Source organism: Blennius ocellaris (assembly GCF_963422515.1).
Source record: "Blennius ocellaris genome assembly, chromosome: 2".
Classification (NCBI taxonomy): domain Eukaryota; kingdom Metazoa; phylum Chordata; class Actinopteri; order Blenniiformes; family Blenniidae; genus Blennius; species Blennius ocellaris.
The window spans coordinates 3418412-3439391 of record NC_137651.1 but is presented as its reverse complement, the minus strand read 5'-3'; the positions used below and the strand labels follow the sequence as shown (position 1 = coordinate 3439391).

Here is a 20980-nt window from a genome sequence, read left to right as displayed (position 1 = left end):
AGGCTATAGATTTGGCAGATTCTACAGCAGAGAAAGGAATACATTGTGGCGGGCATAGCGTGGAACTGACGCCGTGAAGTATTGTGCGGGTTTGTGCAGAAATGGGTCACCCAAATAGCTGCGATGAAGCAAGGAGCTCAGTAACTCTGCAGCTTACAGAGAGACACGCCAACTCTGATCCGTGTGTGTGTGTGTGTGTGCGTGTGTGTGTGTTTGCGCGTGAGAAAGGGAGAAAGAAGAGTGTAGCGAGATCAAAACCAGCGCGAGATTGTGTGAGACGAATCAGGAGACAAACAGAAAGAAACATCAAGGGAAAAGAGAGCGAGAGAGCATCAGTGAGACGCACACGAGGAGGCAGAGATACAGAGGGAAGGAAGGATTGGGTGGAAAGCAGAGTTTTTAGAAAAGGTGGGAGGAGAGCGTAGACACTGGGGAGGAATCAGAATTCAAAGGGAGAAAAATTCCTAAAGCAGTGGAGAGAGGCACACCGAGATGCTGGAGAGAACAAAAGGCCCGAAATGTAAGAAGGAGCGATTGTGTGACGGCAGCACTGAAGACAACTGGGTGAAATAGAAGTGCAAGAGTAGATTTGACTTGATTTTTGTTGAAAGGGGGCGAACGTGATAGTCTCCGCTCGAGTGCCCCTGTCAACCTCGCAAGTGCTGGACAGTCCAGGCCTGAAGTGGACTAAATGACTAAACGCTCTGCTCTCTGCTCAACCTAATGTTGATCTGGGCATCGGCTGCCCTACAACTACATTTAATCATGAGAAAACACAAAACTGTTTACACTGTGGTTTAACTTCATATTTCTAATAGAGGCTAAGAAATATGTTGCACAACGCATGAAGTTCAACAAAAACAGGAACTTTTTTTTATTAGGAAACATTTTCAGAGTACATGAAGTAAGTGTTGGTATTCTATTTTGTGATAAATGTATAATTTAAATCACAAAAATGCAATATAGATATTGAACTAATATAATGACCAAGATCAGTTTAAAATGTAGTTTTAGACCCTCCAATAAAATGCCTAACATAAGACATTATAAACACTTATTGAAAAGTTTAAAATGGGTCAACGATGTACAGAAATTAATGATTAAATACATGCAGTCTTCCAATTATGTTTGTTGCTGTATCATTGACCTGTGTAGACTGTAATAAACTGTGAGAAAAAATAAACTATATTAGACTTTAGAATCAGAACTGATGATTTCGTCTTAGCATTCACATACTAATAGAGAGACTCAAGAAGGTTGAGGGATGTGTGAATGATCTCCTCTCAGTTCAGTCTGAGAGTTCTAAGCTACAATCTCAGCTGTGACCATTTGCTTTCCTTTTTAAGATGAATAAAGTTTTACTTGATTATTAAATTGCTGCTTCATTAAAGTAAAGCTGTTAAGTGCAACTTGAAATCGGTTACATTTAACCCACTGAGCCCTTTTTTTTTTTTTAAGTTCATATTGGTACATTAGGAAAAACACATTACTGTAACCTTGAATCACCTTGGATTAACATGTAGTTAAATGAGGAACTCTCTCTGTTGCAGCCTGAAGAAATTGCAAATATAAAACTCCCGCTTCAGGCAAAACATCTTTATCTCTTATTATTGGCCCACGGTGTTTGGTTTTTCTGACTGTGTGAAGCACAAAACAAAATAGAGCCCCTTTATCTTCTAATCTACTATATCTGCACTGTAAAACCCCACAGTACAGAATAGAATAGAATAGAATAGAATAGAATAGAATAGATCAATTTCAGAGGGGAATTATTTTTCTTTTTTTTTTATATGAATAATTAATTAATTAATTTATTACAGTTATAGTTATTATATACTATATATGGGATTCATAAAGTATTTTTATTCTATAACTTGAATGGTTAATACTCATTATCAGTAATGTAATATAAATAATGTAATTTAACACAAAAATGAATTTCCATCATGGAAACTAAACTGAATTCAGCACATATATCTGTGCATTGCATTGTGATTTTAGCGAGTTACAGCACCTCACTAACCCTTTTCTTTGAGTCGACTCTTCTATGAAATTGCTGTCCGCAAATGGTTTGAGTGGAAGTAACTCATCAGACTTGAGTCAGGATTTAGAGACACAGAGAGCCTAATAAGTTGTGAACAGCTAAAAACAACTTAAAAGTCCAAACTTATCCATTTGTTTTCATGCAAACAAATACAAAAAAAATAGCTGAACATGGGATTAAATCTGTTCACAAAGTTGGAGCAACGTAAAGTTCTCAAAGAACACTGATTAAAGTGTCATTATGAAAAAAAATAATTTTTACGGTGTGGTGTGTATTTTGGTGTTAGCAAGTTATCTGGGTTATGCTTTTACACGAGCTGCTCTGTGGAAACTTTGATAGTTTTTTAATTGTTTTTAATACATTATTGATTCAGTGCTAATTTTAATAACATGAGGAAGATGTTTCCAGTGTATTAGAATGATCAATAATGATAGATTTCCTTACTGTAGTGAGACAGAGAAACAATTAGGGTTCTGCCTGAAACAACACTGATCTTTTCATGTCAATTAAAAAAAAAACCTCTAGACACTGTAATTTCATTAACAGACATCAAATTCAAAAATATTGTTTAATGACATTATAATACTTTAGTTTTTACTATTTATTCAGTTGCAATCTCAGAATTTTTCTAGTCTAAGCAGCTGAAATGATAATTAAAAGAGCAGAAAAGATCTGACGACCCAAATTTAACTGATTTATCATCTGAGGGAGTTTTAATAAGTGCTCCAGGATTAAACTCAGTGTTGGATTAAAATGGATTAACATAAAACAAATGGACTCATGAGCTTTGAGAGGTGAGTGAGATCAGAGCAGACGTCTTCCTAGTGACTCCCCCTGGTTGTCTGTCAGCAGGAGGAGGAATCCCCTCACCTCCTCTGGTCACAGCGGGCAACAAGGAAACATCAGGACAATGAGAGCTCGTCTGTGATCCCAGTGCAGAGTGGAGAAAACTATTCAGCTCAATTTACGTAGGTCCAATTGAAACACAGTCATCTGAAGTCATTTTTACAGAGAAAAAAAACCCTACTTCTGCTCTCAAATAAGCACAGGAAAGAAAAGGACAGACAAAAAGCAAAAAAGCAGCAAAACCAGATGGTCATAGCAAAATAATAATCCACTGTAGACGTAACCCCTAGCGGGGTCTAAACCTACAGCAGCGTCACTAGAAAACAGTCCAAGGTGGCCTGAATGACATAGAGAAGATTCAAGTTAAAGCACGTGGCTGCGTCCGCCTCCTGTCGGTGAAACCGCCGCTGCAAACTAGGATCCTGAGTCAGAGTCACACAAGAATCTTCACTGCAAAGCTGCCAGGAAGAGGAGTTCAGGAAAAATAGAACTATATTTAAGCCTTGGCCAGTTCTTGAGACTTATGTATTTCAAATATCTGAAACTGAGACCTGGACCCACATGATAGGAGCTTAAAAGAAGGATTTTAATATTAATTGTATTCTAGATTTAACAGGATGGCAATGAAGAGACGAAGCTGACATTGGAGTGATGTGATCTCATCAATACTCTCACTGCAGCATTTTGAATCAACTGAAGACTGCTTAAGCACTTATTTGGACATCCTGATAATAAGTGCTTTCTTCATTCAGTTTGCAGTTTTTTTCTGCGTCAACCTTCAGCTCAAGTCTCTCTTTTGTTATTTTTCAAAGTTTAAAGACTATTCGGAAAAAATTTCAGTTTACAGTCGTCGCCATGAATAAAGATAAAATCAATTGAAGAAAACTGAAACATGGAAAGGAAAATAAATAAGAGCAAATATGCTTTAGGTACAATATTAAATGTATTCACTTTATCAGAGCAGCTGAACCTTGTGCAGATGCAGTTGACCTCTGCTATAAATAACATGGAAACTTTCCTCAGCATGTGACTCTGGCGCACCAGCGACAGATCCGCTACGAAAATGTACCATGACCAGGCTAATGCGATTCTCCGGCAGACTTTAGGAGCTGCTGAAGAGGATCTGAGACTGAAGAAGTAAATCACTGCACTGTGTGGAGGAAGAGGATACGACGTGCTCTTCTTTCACCACGAGCTCCTTTCATTTCTGCCCGAGCGTATGTAGCGCTCCCAATGGGAATCCATTGTGATCATGGCGGGCTTTAGCAAAGACAAATTGACCTTCATGTTGGATTTGACTGGTGTGGGTGTTTGTTCCTCTTCCGTGGGATTAAAGTGGGTGTTGAGCATGTGCTGGAGGGGGTAACAGACTTCCGCTAAGCTCCGCCAGAGAGATGAAGGTCATCACCACATCGTGTTTCGATGCGCTTTGATCTGAAATAACCAACGGTCTTGATGTATTTAGCAACTAAACTAAATCGAACATTTGCAGATTCACGCCCTACTACATCTCTTCTTCCATCATGGCTCTTAAATATTTCACTGGCAGAAAAAACAAAGTTATTGTTTTTATAATGATTGTCACCCATAACAACACAACTTTGCCCTCGCCCAACGATTACGTTTCCGTCTGCGTGTCTTTACTTATTGCTACCAACTTTCCTCAAAAACTGCTCCCTGAAAACTGCATGAAATTTTCAGGGATGATTTGCCGTCATCCAAGTACCAATCGATTAGATTTTGGGACGTTAACGGCTAACCGTTTCCGAAATAATCCCAAAACACTGTGATAAAATGTCCCATACATGCGGATTGGAGAGGCACCTCATGGTGGAGCTCAAAGGAGATCAGCATCTGTTGCCATGGAGACGCTCCCTGCTCAGTGTTTTACACAGCGACGTTGCTACCTGAGCTACTGAGTTTGCATCGATATGAGTGAACGGCTATCGTGCGCGCTATGTTAACTCGGTTGGCCATAGTTCTGCACTCTACAAACCACTGCTCCCGGGGCCAGAAGTCTCCGTGATCCAGCTGAAGCTGGGCCGGACACAACACGTCTGCATTTCAGCAGAGTGAAAAATGTGCGGATGATGAAGGCGGCAACCAGCACCACACCACAACAAAATGTGCATTCAAAACATTACCTTTGTATGTGGCTCGAGACGCAAGCCTCCCACTGGCAAATCTCATGGGCGACCAGTCCCCGCTGGCCTCGCACAGTCTGTCGCTGACCGGGAGTGGATATTGCCCCGGAGCACAGTGATTGGTCAACATGCTGCCCTTCAGCCCACCATGAGGAGGAAACACGGTTAATCTATGCGACATGATGGTATCCCTGTCATGCAGGATGCTTCTGTTGGTTCACTGTCTGTTTTCCTTATCACAAGTAGGAACTCAACTAAATGAGAGTTTTGTCAGCACACATTGTATATAATGACAATGAAATTATTCTGATCTCTGTGATACAGTTTGTTTGTCGTGGTCAGCATTTTTGCCTCACAGTGGAAATCTCCACAGCTTGAGTCTGTCCTTCGACGCCTTTCTATGTGGAGTTTTCATGTTTTCCCTGTGTATGCAAGAGTGTCTTCCCATAGTCCAAATGCATTCATTTGAGGTAATTGCTGTCCTTAAAATATATAACATTTAAATAAACTTATACATATACATACACACAATTTTCTTATCTTTCTGAGTTAGCTCACACCTGTATGTTTTTCAATCTTTTCTTTCAATGTAATTTTATATTTGGACTGAATACACTTGACGCGACTACACAAGAACTGAAACACTTATCCGTCTGCTATAGTTGTTGCAGGGTGGCAGTGGGTGACAGATGATTCCAGCTGATACATTTAAGAAACAGGGAGGGTTGCCAGTCTATCCATGGCTGAGCAGAGTGACGGACAACCACACGCACACACATTCACACCTAGAGTCAATTTTGGACATGTTAAAGTATGTATTTTGATTGAGGTCTTACACACTTCAGAGTCACTGATTGACACACGTGCCTCTGGAGTGAGTGATGAAGCCAGAGTACTCAAAGAAATGCCACGCAAGCAAAGCACACAAACTCCACACAGAAACGCTCAACCATCAGATTTAAAACAGGAACATACGTGAGTCTGTTGTGAGAAAATGGTGCTGACCACTGTGCTGCTCTCCACAACATTGAAGCCATCCTTCATGACATCACTTTGACATAAATGCAACATACAAGCCTCTTATTTGCCTCCTGAAAAGGCAATGGAAAATGAAAGTGTGCAGGAATTATTTTCACCTGAGAATAGGAGACATTTCCACCTTTGATGCTCTCCGTTACTGAGCAGTTCATAGGCTGTTGATCCTCGTAGTAGTCTGCCTCAGGTGTAGTCATATTCCTTCATGGAGACTTCAAAACAATCTGTACAAATGTTTACCTCATAAGATGTCACATCTTTTTTGTCATAGATTTCATTTTTAAAATTCAGATACCCGATACTGTCGCAGGAGCGTGGCCGCTTCTCTCTGGTCTGAGATGGACAGCCAGATGTTGGGGAACGAGGTGAGGTTGTAGCTGAGACCTCGACACATCTCTGCCTCTATGAGCTCACACGACGAAGCTGGTTTCATGTGGGGGGAGTGTGTTTTTCTTCCTTTATTTTTCTGTCTGGATTGTGTGGCTGAATTACCAGCATTGACTTTTGCTGTGTTGGAGGATTTTATTACAGCCTCAGTGGGAAAATAGTGAACAATTATGAGAAAACTGAAGAGAAGAGCTTTTAGACTGCCCACCAGACACACAGCGCCATTCAAGACCTCATCCTGGATGATTTTATCACACCGCCGGGCCATTTTAAAAATGAAATCTGTGACAAAAAAATATCCGCCATCAGACCCAGGTTAATTTGATTTTAACTGTCCTTTTGTGGTTAAGGTGCTGATGGAGTTGGCGTGCTTCGAGCCACTGCAGAGGTTTGTGGGATGTTCCTGCCGCAGTGCAGCCCTCAGGGTGGCATCCTGCAGCCCTGCCGCTCAGTCTGCTCCTCAGCCAAGCCCTGGATCTCTTCTCCTTCAGCTGGCCCTTCAACTGCCACCTCCTCCCGGACTCACAGGACCCCATGGAGTGCTCGCTGCCTTGAAGCCCCACAGTAACGATGCACAACAGTTACCGTCATGGTGTCAACTCAACAGATCTTCAACCAGGAGATAACAGATTTTAGGTGTGAAGCGTGCGTGAGGACCGCAAAGCTTACGTCACACACTTGAGCCCAGGTTAGACCGATTGTGTCTTTTCCGTTTTTGGTGTTATGAACCAGAAGTAACGCAGGACTTCCCCATTTGTGCCGACTGACTCAGTGACTAGCCCATACAGATCTGCATGTTTATTGGACGCAACCTGCAATAATGTGATAAACTGGAAGAGGCTTTGCCTCCCCTGCCTTTCATGACTGCCCATCACTGAAACAGTCCCAAAACGCACCAAAGTTTTCTGTGTCCTTTTGAAAATGTCGTGTGAATTGATATAATTTCGCTTATATAGGTATTTTTTCACTGCTTCAGTCTCAACTGCCTACACTGGCAGCATTTTGGGGTGTTACTCAAGGGCACTGACATTAGATGTGGTGAGATGGGGGATCTTACCTGCAACCTTACAGTTGGGAAACACCTTTCAAAGTAATTCTCATAAACACCATAACAATGTTTGGCAAGACAAGAGGAGGCAGTATCCTTACCTGAATTGTCTGAACCATTTCAAATAATCATTCAGCTAATTTGTAGAATTATGTTGTAAAATGTTATTGATTGATTCACTCTCTTTCTCTATTCTACCCCAGATAATCTTTATGCCTTTTCTGTATACCCACAAACTGTAACTTACAGCCCCCCTTCACACCTCTATCTTGCAGTGCCCAGTCGCAATGACCAACGTCATCCCTCAGAACCCTAAATTGAATCAAAACGCCTGGAGGATCCATGAGTCCGACTTCACCAACCTCTTCCTCCAGAAGTGCTCCAAGGCCTATGTGCTGGTCGGGGCCGTCCCCTCTGCAGACAACTGGATCGTCAAAAACAATGTGAAGCGCGTCAATATCCCAGATTACCTGTGGAATGCCTACTGCTGTGTGGACAACAACGACAGGCCTGTTCAGAGCGGTGCAGCCACGGCCAGAAACACAGAGGACAACATGGTGCACAAGGTCTCTGTGGACCAATGGAAGACTTTCTGCAACAGTTCTCCAATCAGCCAGTAGGGGAGCTGTTTTATAACAGCTGCAGGGTTTAAATCAAAGCCACAGTATATACTGACTTGATGCCACTTGCCAAGCAAGTGAAATTATGATATTTACATGAATGATCAATGATCTAAAAAGAAATATAATCTTGATATCTTAATGAATAAAGTATTACAGTCATGATTTAGTATAATCATGTAAAATGACAACAATACAGAGATAAATACACAATTAAAAAAGCAGCAGTGGGGTATTGTGGCTGTTTGCCAGTGTCTTTCTTAATCATACATTAGCTTCTTATTACATCTGGACATTGTTCTGCCTACAGGACACATGCACATTTGTTGTGACAAAGATCAGTTGACAAGATTCTTTTGTGGCGCTTTTCTTTTTAATCTACTTTATTTGACAACGTTTGAATGTAAGTAGTTTGTGCTTCTTGCATTTACTTTTTACTGTGTTGACTAATGAAGTAAGAGGATTATTTCGAGAGTCTTATTGTAATAATAATAATAATAATAATAATAAACAGACCTAATCTACTACCTAATCTAATTTCCATAATTTTTAGCTGCATAAACATTTGAAACAGAATGATTAAAATCTCTTTTCAATGCACCAAAAATTTTAAGAAAACTTGTTCAAAACTGCAGTGTTGACAAGACTTTATTGACTCTTAGTGTTTCAAAATCAATTCCTGCATTTTCCAGGATATTTCAGAATTATTATTTGTTTTTTTCATGCTTCAGATTGTGCAGTTAATGATTATCGTAGAAATTCCCTTTGACATACACATTATTCACATTTGACACCAATGAAACAATCAACAATTCTGTTATACAGACAGATAATCCACTCACTGTTCATTTTCATCTATCATGTGGATCTAAATTAGTGGCAGAGTAACATTCAGGCATGCTTGGCCATGGGGTGATCACTCCACAGGGGCAGATGGGAGAGTTTCTCCTCGGTATCTTTTTCAATGGGCCAGCCCCAGGCCTTAAAGAACGTGGTCAGGTTCATCCCAACGTTCTGTGAGAAGGTCTCGGTGTACAGGTTCATCTTTCCTGCGTTGTCAGTAGGGACGTTGCTCATGCTTTGGTAGGCAGAAAAGACTTTCTTAAAGGCATTCCAGCCAAACTTTTCTTGAAGCTGCAGGACAAAGACAGAGAGTGAGATTTTGATTAGGCTACAACAACAACAACCCAGAAGTGATTTGATATACATAAAAGAAAACAACCCTGTAACATTTGAGGAATTTATTTTGAAATTATATTAAATTTAATGCAAGTATTTGTATCATTGGCGCAAACCAGAGAACCTGGGGTAAACCCACACACGTGTACAGGAAGAACACCTGACATGAAAAGCCCACCAACATGGACTCAAACTGGGGATTTTGTCATTGAGAAGTGAGAGTATTAACCACTGATCCCCTATGCATCCCTCAGTGTCTATCAATGCTGCTTATATTAAGACTCCAGGTTTTAATGTATTCACATAAAAAAAAACTGTTTTGAATAAACTTCTTCTCTGCAGTACTACAATGCACCAAGAATTAAAGTAAAATGTTTCCCTGACCTGCAAGTAGGTCTCAAGAGCTGTCCACACATTCCAGTTGTTGAGGTTTCTGCCGGTTTTGACATACTCATCAACGCAACGCTCGCGAGATTCTGAGGTCATGGAATTATGAGCCTGCATTAAAGACATCAAAAGGAAAATTCTGCCACTGAAACACATTCATGACAAAATGCAGTTAAATAGTTGGCTGAAAGAGAAGATATTTACAGCACCTGTGCCCTGTTGACCCCCAGCGTCTCTTCATGCACGTACACTGTCCAAAGGTTACATGTGGCCTCCGTGGTGTGCGGCGGGAACTCCCAAGAGGCTCGCTGTTGGTTGTGTCCCATTTCATGAATTATTCCCCACAGACCTTTTGTTCTGGCATCGTTTGGTTTAACCAGCTTGGATGCAATAGATGAGTGCATCATGATGGGATAGCCTGCATGAAGCCAACCTGGAAGGAGAAAAATCACAACCTGTCTCGTTTCTTGGCCGAATGTAACGCCGGGTAAAAATGCTTTACATGTCATCTGTCATCAAAATAACCTGCACACTTGCTCATTCTGAACACAACATTTACATCACCGAAGTGAGAGGGATTGGTGAACTTTGCCCCCTTTAGTCGATGTATTTTTGCAGCTCCTGACTTATTTTCATTGCATCATTCAATGGGGGCAAAATTAGAATGATTAATGCCACTTCACCCGCAGACCAAACAAAACACAAAAAATAAATATATCTAAAAAAAAATACAACATCAGACCAGTCTATTGTCACAATAGGTTTCTGGAGGTCAAAGACGTATTGTTTGCTGTGAAATTAACAGCAAAAAAAACAATTCTTTGTATATGAAATGTCTTGGTTTATCACTGTTCTATCAGCAGGTCTTTACACGCCTGAAAACATACTCACCATGTGAAATCTGCACATCTGCAACGAAGCGTTCTTTGCGAGCAAATTTCTCCGGTATGACCGCCAGATCCGCAACGCCCTTCATGATGCTGTTCCAGAGCAGAGCCAGCTCGTCAAGGCGATCCAGGTCACGAACGACGCGTGACGGTACAGTCAGGATGACATTGTCAAACTCCAGCTCTGCCCAGGGTGCAGGAGCTGAGCGCAGCAATGCCCAGTTATCTGATGTCGTAGCCCCTACGATAAATAAAGGTGGATATTGGGAAAAGTTTACCGAAAGTTGAGTTATGGTAAATGTGTTTACACATGCCTGGGCAGATGCCCAAGCTTGACGTTATTTGTACTAGAGGTGATAAATAATTCATCAAAATTCAGATTTATCCTGTATCTTCTTCAAGCTGATTAAACAGAAGTCCTGCAGAGAATAGAATGCACTTCAAATAAGTGCAAAATACTCCACATTCCTCTATTCTACTTCAACATTAAACTCAAATTGGAACCTGGACTTACAATGGGGCTAAGACGATGTGCAGAAGCAACATGAATGATAACTATGAATAAATATGCAACTCCACCATAGATTTATGCTTTTTGCATGAGAATCTTCTGAAGCAATAGTGACCCAGACTCACCATGTTTATAGTACGGGGCAGACACAGATTTCTGAATGATGACCTCCTGGCCTTCCACGTTTGAGTCGACCGGAGCCACCAGGTAGATGAGCCCCCCCCACAGGTTCCACACCTGCATTACCTCTGAGGTTACTGGGAATCGCTCAGAAGCACTCGGTGCTCTCTTCAGCTCGGCGTGTTTCAGATAATCGGTCTGACAGCCTATCTGTACCTGTGGACGACATGAAGTGTGTGCTACAACTTCAAAACAGTACAACCACTGACTTCATTGAAATACTCAACATGTCGGTTTTCCTGTTTTTCACCATGGTCAGGTTCTGAAGGTTCCGTTGACCATGCATTACCTTTGGTTCGTATCACATCTCTGACCACTGAGCTTAATCCACTTGTCATCATAAAACCAAAAAACACCCACCTAATGCTTCAATGACATCACTCTGAAGACCAACAGCTCCACAGTTTCCCTTTCCAGTCACAACTGAAATCTTAGCTTCATCTTCCTTCGACCAGAACGGCCTTCTTATATCTCAAGACTATTGCTCACCTCCACCCATGTCTGTCTTTCAATCTCAGCTGCAGAGACCCTCATCACACCTTCATTCCATCTTGTCTGGGCTACTGCAACACTCACATCCTCCGTGGCTCAATAAGCTCCAGTACATCAAGAACTGTGCTGCTCCACTTCTTACCGACTCTTAAAACTTGTGACCCAATCACATCCGTTTTTCAAAACCTCCACGGCTGGCCAATTTACAATCCTCTCAATGACTTGCAAGGCTATTAATGACCTATTCTCATCATATCAGTCCGAACTCCTTCAACCAGCACACCTCAGCTCACACACTCTACTCAGTCAACACCACCCTCTTGTCCCACGATACTCACATGAAGCACAAGTCTAGCAGAAGAGACCTAATCTACAGCTGCTCCAATTATCTGGAGATCACTTCCCAAAACCTTCTGTGACTCCACCCTTTCTCTCCAATGTTCATATGATCAGATAAACATGTCTTGCTTGCCTAATTTAGCAGATAATTTACTACTCAATGATGCGTCCAGGACAATTTGTAGTCATTCTTTACCATCCATCTCTTGTTGACGATGCTTGTTGGCATGATCATGTAGGTCTTCATGCCAGGAGCGAGGTACAGACCTGTGCTGATCCACTCCTCTTTATCTAATACGCACAAAAAAAGAAGCAAAACATCCCTTAGAGGCAAGCTTTTAACAATCACAAGACATGTTTACTTTAATCTGATAAAAGTTAAGCACTGGACAAATGATTGTTGTACATGTTAATCTCGTCATTTGGCAAATTTGCTACAGAGACTTACCTGTTGTTTTGGCATTAATCTGGATCCTCTGGTTGTACAAGGCAGGCATCGCCGTGTAATTCTTGATCAGGTAAGGCAGGAGGGCATCGGGATCCTCAGACAATCTGTATACCGCTGTGGCTACTTGAAGGAGTAGGTGGTCTTTGGGACTTGTCACAGGCTTCTCCTCACTCACCTTGATATGGATTGATGAAAAACAGTAACAGACATGTGAAAAGAGTATGGTGGTATGAAGGTACCGTCATGTGAAAAAACATTAGGACACCCCATTAGATGTTTTGTTCCTTATCACGCGATGTTCACATATTGATGTCTACCCACATGGAAAGAACCTATACGAGGATATATGTGCATATATGAAACCTACAAGCAGTTTATATGCACATATATGCTGCATATATGCGTATATATGCCACATATAGGCAACATTGAGGTGCATATATGTGAATATACAGGCCATATAGGTCTCCTGTACTGCTTCTTTATTTCCACATATATATAGCCCATATTTCACTTTGGCAACTGTCATACATTATCAAGGCAATAACTAAGAACTAACTAAAAAACAATTATGTAAGAAGAACATATAGGTGCATATATGTACCTATATAGGTACCTGTATGCACGTATATGTATAAATATATGTGCATTTATGTACAGATAATATAGGAAAACGGTCAATTTTATATATGTCACATATTAAAAACCTATATCATAACCTATATTAAAACATATATGTTTATATAGGTTCTTTCCATGTGGGTAATCTCATTTTCATTCATCTCTGGAAAAGAAAGTGATTTAATTGCAGGTAAACAACAAAAAGGTTTTACTCATTAAACAAACAATATCCACAAAAATTTGAATTGTAACAGAGGAAAAATTGAGGCCACCTTTCCCACCAACAGCTGGTGTTACAGTTAGTGTGGCTGAAATAACTAAGTCCCGTGAGGACATTTTAGGGTTTTGCAGATTTCTTTTAGCATGTTGGCAGTCGTTTTGAAAATCCTCCACTTGTAGACTATTTTCAGTGGAATGAATTATTTCAAATTTATTTTGAGACCATTTTAAATCACTTAGCAGACTCATAAGCAGCGGGATTTTCTATCTGATAACCTCGGGCAGCTGTTTGGATCTCACCATGTTTTTCGCCTTCACAAACGGTCGGGAGCACATCAAACTACATTTCTGAGGTTTCCTTCAAAATGCTCAGTTATGATGTTCTAATCATGTGCTCCTGATGTGATACAACCGTGTTACATTTGAGCCATTTTAAAGTGGGAATACATGTGGGGGTGTCCTAATTTAGTCCTCGCCAGAAATCAAATGTTTTTAATTATTCAATTTTACAGAAAGTTTTGTTTAAAGTATTTTCTTCAGTTTTAATAATACATTTATATGTTTCAAAACTTTCAATTGTGTTAAAATTGAGATAAAATTTTCATATGTAAAAAAACAAAGTGCTGTACAGGAGAAAATGGTAAAAACAACAAATAGTTATGTTATGGTTAGTTATTTCAAGGCAGGACATATTGTTGAGGACTATTTACAATACAAGCCATTAAATTCCTACAATTTCCTACAGCTCACCTCTGGCATGCCACTCTTCAAGGTCTCAGTGAGGAAAGACAGGACTTGTGTGTAGGAGTAGCTGTCAAAAGCCTTCAGGTTCAGGTAGTAGGCAGACTCTTCTCCCAGCTTTTTAAGCTGCTGCTGCTCTTGGTTGGTAAGTTCTTCACCCTCAACAACATGGCCAACAAAGCGCTTGAGAAGATGACGGAAGTGGAAGTTGGTACTCGTGGCCTGGCTTGGCACGGCAGCATTGTATACTCCGGTTGGAGTAGTTTCCTTTAACACACTCAAACCCATTTTGTTCAGGATCTTGTTACCTGAAACAGAAGAAATGTTTTTTTTACGCGAACACATAGTAATGACAAACTGATAGTTATTAGTAGAATGTCAATAATGTAATTGTGTCCAAAATGCACAACAGTAAAAGTCGAATGATTAAAAGCATGTGGGATGGACTCAGGACTTAGAAGTACTGATATACAAACTCTTGTCATTGCCAGTTCATCAGTCTGAGGTTCGGCCTCATAACTTTGTACCAGTGTCATTCTGTTCTGTTATCTCCTGTTCTCTGTCATTCTTGTCTTGACAAACTGCATCCCTGAGGGTATTCTCATGACTGTCTGACCATTTTATTCACACGTCAACTTTTTGCCTTTTACGATCGATCCACCACCCTTGATTATATGTTACTAATCCCCTCCAGCTTTTCCTGTCCTGTCTTGTGTCTTGACACTGCAAATATGTGCTATTAATTTTATATGACTGTACTGACTATGTTTGTAAGTGTGTTGTTCAGCATCCATGGCGTTTCACAGCTTTACTCGAAATGGATTCCTTCGTTTTCCTCATAATTCTTGACACAATACACCATAATAACAATGTCAATGGTTTTTTTTTGTTAAATGTTTGCAATTTCAGGAGATAAAAAGAAAGCAAAAAAGGAAACAAGAAATCATATGTTCATGAGGAATGATTGTTGCAATGAGGCTCAAAATTGAGCTAATTTCAACAGCTTCATTGCGGAGTATGAACTCTTCTGCCGAACAGGCATTTTTTTTTTTTCGTGAAAACCAATGTTTTCTTCTTGAAGGTCCAAATGAGCACAATGGCCTTGAGGTGACCAAAAACCCAATGGTCAATCTGTCAGAGTTTCATTGTTCATCTGAACATTCCAGAAGGACAAACTTCTCTACAGAAATCCATTATTCTGGCCTATATGGTAGAGTAGCCAGGCGGAAGCCAATTCCTAGTAAAGGGCACATTTTGCTAAAATGCACCTGAAGAACGCTCTTGAACAATGCTCTTGCGACAACCAGGATATCAATAGCCAGATAGAAATGACCAAGACAACTCTGTGAATGTCCTTGGATGGACCAGCCGGAACCCACTCTTGACTTTGATTAAAGACCTGTCAAAAAACCTGAAAATGGACAAAACATTCTGGTTGCAGTGCCGTCCACAACACTTTTAACACCTCCACTAATATGGACGACATCGATACAGGAAGATAGCTCACAGCTCACCCCTTACAGCCTCCTGGCCTGCATTAAAAGCATTTGCAACATCACTGCCAATCGTTGGTCCAAATTGCTCATTGTGACTGCAAGTGCACAACATGAAAACAAACACTACCACAACATTTCATGTGGGTTTGTGACCGATCCTTCTATACTTCTGGTGTGCCACGCATGTGGAATCATATTCAGAAAGACTGGATGCTATTCTGTTAATGGTTTCTGGGTGAGTCTCATATCAGAACAAAAGTGCAATTTTTGGCATTACTATACCTGGAAAATCTGTCATTGGGTTTTGATCAGAGTGAACCCACGCCCAGTGCCAGGCAACTCCACCAATCAGCAGGCCTCCTCCCTCTGCAACAAAGTCTTGGATTTCCTCCTTATGTTGATCGCTATACACTGTACACACGAACACATTCAGGTCCCTCCTGAAATCTGTTCTCTCGCACTGTAGCTCCAAACCATTGATGATAGGGAGTCCGGACCCAAAACCAACCACTCCGTTTCGGCCTTGGGCCAGCCACTGAATGGCTTTGTTCCAAAATGAAGCCCAGCTCTGCAAAGAATAACAGAAACAAGTTTATGGCAAAAACAGACAATCTAAAAAGGATTGATCAAAACTGCTTTAGGTAGCATTATTAAAAAAAAAAAAAAAGTAAAGCATAACTTTTGACAATTGAGAAGGCATATCATAATATGGTATACTGCATTTTATGGACTGAATAAAAACAAACAATTAAGTCATAATTTCAGCTGTACCTCTGCTTGCAAAAACGTTTCATGCGTCACCACAATGACGCGTCCTCGCCCATAGTAGCTTCCTGCGAGGAAAGCTTGCCCCTCTCCAGTGGCACCGATGGGGAAGGCCAGAGGCCCATGGACCAGAACTTCAGAAGGTACACCATCCCCTTGAGTGTCAAACTGTGAAGTTCCATTTAATAAGAACTCTAGGTCTTCCTCAAAATTTTTACCAGCACTGCATGGAAAGAAAGAAGAGGAGAGAAATGTTAAGATGGTTCTGAACAGGCTGGTAAATTTAGTACATTTATTTGGTTTTGTGAGACAAATTGTATCAGCAATACTGTATGTGTATCCCACAAACACTCGTTTTCTACACAGCCACTTAAATTTCCTATACTGGATGAGTGTATTCTTACTTTATTGCTCTCCAGGATGATGGGATTTGGGGGTAAACGGGGAAGTTATCTACTGCTCCATAATGGCCAGTGAAGTAGATCCCTGCCACTCCTGCCACTTTATTTCCTGGAAACTGGGAAAGTATGTTCTTGTTTGGGTTTACTGAGGCCCAGTGCCATGCTTGCCCTCCCATCAGCACTCCTCCTCCCGCTTTCAGAAAAGCCACCAGCTTACTTGCATCTGCATCCACACTGTAGGCATTTGTCACATACACGCCAACCCCCAAATCATCTCCAAATGCATTGGCAGCCTTGACTTGGAAACCAGAATTTTGGAGGTTGTCAGCAACTGCTCTGAGGCTTGTGTGCACTCCTACAGAGCTGCTGTCGTACTGATCGCCTCTCAGCCAGGTCACCGCATTCTCCACCAGAGCAGGGAAAGTATCCAGGTAGGCCTCATGAGCTACTACCACAATCCTTCCACGGCCATAAAGCGACGCAGCCACCAGGACATTGCCTTGACCATTCATTAACAGGGGGAAGGCACGGTCTCCAGACAGCACGAGCTGGCTTGGGACAGAGGTCCCCCGCAGATCAAGCTCTCTCAGGCCATTCATCAGAGACAGATAAGCCTTTGTGTGAAAGGAGTCCTGGCGCATGTTGGAATTCATTGTTGCACTGGAGGTCTGTTGAAAGAAAGAGAGTTTAGATTTTCTTGTATGAAAATGTTAATGTATTAACTTGATGTTGTTGTGATGCAATACATCAGTGCATAGAGACAGATAAATGAACCGATTTATTGAGCTATTGAACGATTGATTTCCCCAGAAGGGCAACAAAAAAGAAGATTAAATTCATTAAAAGAAATTACATAAAACCAGTAGTAAAAATATACAAAGAGAAATTTAGCAGGAAATAATAGGAATGGAATTAAAGTTTGATGGCTAATCAAACCTATTTTAGAGGATGATATACATTTGTTAGGTTTACCTTATTAAATAAAATTATACACATGATGTATTATATAACGCCGTAGTGCAAATTAAAAGACAAATATTGTTAAATTCTGTAATTTAATTGTGGCTCAGCAGTCAACTTACCTGAAGGCTGAAAAGAATAGGCAGACAAAATTTACCACGTTAAAATTTCAGAGCTGTTTTATGTAATTTTATGAAATGGCTACATTTCGTAGCTGTGCATAAACACAATTTGGATTCCGAATGGCCGCACTCCCTGCTTTCTTGGTCCACGCTTCAATTCTAAAGTGTCAACTGAAAACCTTTACGCAACATTGTGGTTAGTTTTTCTTCATGCAGTTCATTTTACTATTTGCGTAAATGTAGCCTTGTGCAATGAGCAGCGCTGGACACCAGATGAACTCACACAGGAGCACACCCAAAAAGTGTCTCGAAATTCCTGGGATCGACAGTTTTCTTCTGGGCATAATAACCCAGATAACCGTACTCTTTTCAGTGCTGGTAATGGTTTAAATTCAGGATAAAATATATTGACCTCAGTGTGGTTTCTTCAATGATAAAATTATTCAGTCTTTAGATTTGCTCTATTAAAAAAAAATGGATCTACAAAATGTGGCTGCCTAAACCCAACTAAATAAGAATGTAAACATTGTACTTGTATTTTTTGGTATTTATTGGGATGAAAGGTCTCTGTGAAGTTTAGATGTTTTTCCAGTCAATATATGGATTTTCTCTATATGCTCCACTTTCCACTCACAGCCCCCCACCACCCCCACCCCACCCCAGACAAAAGATTTCTAGTTTGCACAGGGTGGAAAACAAGCCAGGTCTGGTTAAACTGGTGAGATTTTACAAAAGAATGCTTTTCGAGACAAAGCAATGAAAACTGGAATCTGTCCGCCAACTCTTTGTATGACATACATAATCGCGTATAAAATGTAAGACGATGCTGATAAAAAAAATTCTACCTATTGCAATTTTTTTTTTTAAAAGGAGCTACTTTTTGCATAATTTATTTATGTTGATCAAGCAAGATTGTTTTTTGATGAAACTACTTACTCGCCCCCCCATTTTTCTAACAAATATTTTTCTAATAATAATAATTCCAAGCAAATTCCTCAGGATCTATAGATATATATGGTTGGGATGTATGTTTGATAGATTGTTCGTAGTCTATTTTCCACTAATATACTATTATTATCCCCTATCACTTTGGGTATCTTCATTCTATCACTGTGGCGCTTGAGAATCCTGATGGATTGTGGGTATTGTAGTATTTGGTATTTTAAAATCCTGAATAAAATACAGTAAGGATAGCCAGGTTGTTTTTTTGCTGAGTGGATGAATTAAAAATATGATCTCACATTACATAAATTCTTCTGTTTTGAAGATATATTTTTTTACTTCAATACGAGATGTATTTACATAAATATACTGTTAAATTTACTTTTCAGCTTAATTTTTCTCAGTGTATTTATCCAGTTTAATTTTAAAAAATCCTCAAAAAACTAGAAATATATTAAGTAAGAGACAGCCTTGTCAATGTATTATTCCATAAAATGTGAAATGAAACAGAAGGACATCACGAGACAAATGGAATCTCCTAAATCAGTTGTCATTATTGATTAAAGGTAAAGCAAATAACGTTTTTCTTCAATTGCATTGCAGGTTATACAACAATGCATTCAAAATGTACTCAAACATACCTTAGTTCTCAGCCGGTCGAGGTCAGCAGTGATCAAAGGTCCACGTCCAAGACTGATAACCAAAATCCGGTGGGTGGAGTTTACCTGCTCAACCCCTCTAAAAACCAGTGCTCATCTCCACTCCTCCCTACTTGATAAAAATCAGCGTTTCTTCATGCACAAACAGAAGGTTACATGTGACACTTCCTCTCTCTGTTGGGTGTGTGCCATGTGATGAGCTTCTTCTCACAGAGCTTCAGTCCCGACATGTGGTTTGATGGGCTCAGCTGCTGATTGACAAGTCTGTCATGTGTGACAGACAAGTCCACACAGTAAAGCCTGCAGGTGCTGCCTTCACTCACCTCACCTCACTTCCTTGTTTACAGTCAGCCACACCCAAAACATTTTTCATATGCACCGCACCCTTGATTTATTCCATTTAATTAGGGACCTCGCCAACGGCAGGTCCCTTTTGTAATTCGTCGTCACCGAATGAGTTATTATTATCGCATCCAAAAATAAACATCATATTTAAAATGGAGCTTGGAAAAGCTGTTTTTTTAATCTATTTCATCCTAAGCTCTGCTGGTGTATTTGGTAAAATGCACATTGATGTTGTTTTTAGTCGCAACGATTTGCGGCCCTCCTGGTTCCGGGGAGGGGGGGTTATCGGTGGCGAGAGAATTCGCCTAGCTCCTAACTGCCAACGCCCGGACGCTAACCCCGGTCACCGCTGCAGCCAACCCGGTGCTGAGCAGCCTCAGCACCTGATTTGGGGTTGAGATAGTGGGAGGTGAGGCGAACAGCTGGGTCTTTAGATGCCAATGCCCGCTCCCGGGCCTGTCCAGAATCGAACTTCCCTTGAGGGGAACTTTTCGACGTAAGGATCTCCAAACAGGGGTACGGTAGCCCTCGGGGAGAAATTACTTCAGTTGACAGGGAGAGTGGACGGTTTCGCCTCGAAAGCCGAATGTGATGTTGCAATCCAATAGTTTGTGTCTCTTGGTCAGGTAATCCAAGATGCAAACGTTGGCTTCCAGAGAAAGTTGGAAGCTCCGGGTAATCAAAGATGCAAACGTTGGCTTCCAGAGAAAGTTGGAAGCTCCGGGTAATCCAAGATGCAAACGTTGGCTTCCAGAGAAAGTTGGAAGCTCCGGGTAATCCAAGATGCAAACGTTGGCTTCCAGAGAAAGTTGGAAGCTCCGGTTAATCCACCTGTGGCTCCCGATCTACGCCCCCTTCCGCCCGGTGAGAACTCCACGTCTGGCCCCAGGATAATCCGTCCCGTCGCCGCCGCGTTATTCCCTCCGTGCAGATTGAAAGGCAGTAAATCCCGTCGCTCCGTTCGGTTGATTGCAAATCCTTTTTCGGGCACGTCCTTTAACTCCGGAGATTCCGTCAGAGATGGGCTCCTCGGTGTGGAGGCCTCTCTCCTCGGTGAAGCACTCCAGTGAACTCTGTTGATTAGCTCATGCTACAGGGTTTTGTTTTTCCTCAACTCTTCTCGCCAACAACTCCCCTCCTGTTAGTAGCCCTTGTTAGCAGC

The 20980-nt window shown here is 41.0% G+C and overlaps 1 protein-coding gene across 1 annotated transcript; it reads right to left on the bottom strand.

Moving 5' to 3' along the window:
* Window positions 1-8766: 8766 nt before the first annotated feature.
* LOC308134839 (TRPM8 channel-associated factor homolog) lies at window positions 8767-17337 on the bottom strand. Its single transcript, XM_080502668.1, has 11 exons — window positions 16794-17337; window positions 16396-16612; window positions 15907-16192; window positions 14138-14436; window positions 12548-12722; window positions 12296-12390; window positions 11214-11424; window positions 10582-10818; window positions 9900-10123; window positions 9688-9801; window positions 8767-9258 (listed from the first exon to the last, which is right to left on the bottom strand). Exons 1-11 carry the CDS (start codon window positions 17300-17302, stop codon window positions 9016-9018), a joined length of 2610 nt encoding a protein of 869 aa, XP_080358794.1. The 5' UTR covers window positions 17303-17337; the 3' UTR covers window positions 8767-9015.
* Window positions 17338-20980: the final 3643 nt, after the last annotated feature.

What these genes read in the sequence shown, in the direction of transcription:
- LOC308134839 (XM_080502668.1), bottom strand. Translation starts at nt 17,302, where the DNA reads ATGAATGGTCAAGGCAATGTCCTGGTGGCTGCGTCGCTTTATGGCCGT. An exon ending in AAACGTTTTTGCAAGCAGAG is followed by an intron (nt 16,193 to 16,395) that starts GTACAGCTGAAA and finishes TATTCTTTGCAG; the next exon opens with AGCTGGGCTTCATTTTGGAA. An exon ending in TGAAGAGTGGCATGCCAGAG is followed by an intron (nt 12,723 to 14,137) that starts GTGAGCTGTAGG and finishes ATCCATATCAAG; the next exon opens with GTGAGTGAGGAGAAGCCTGT.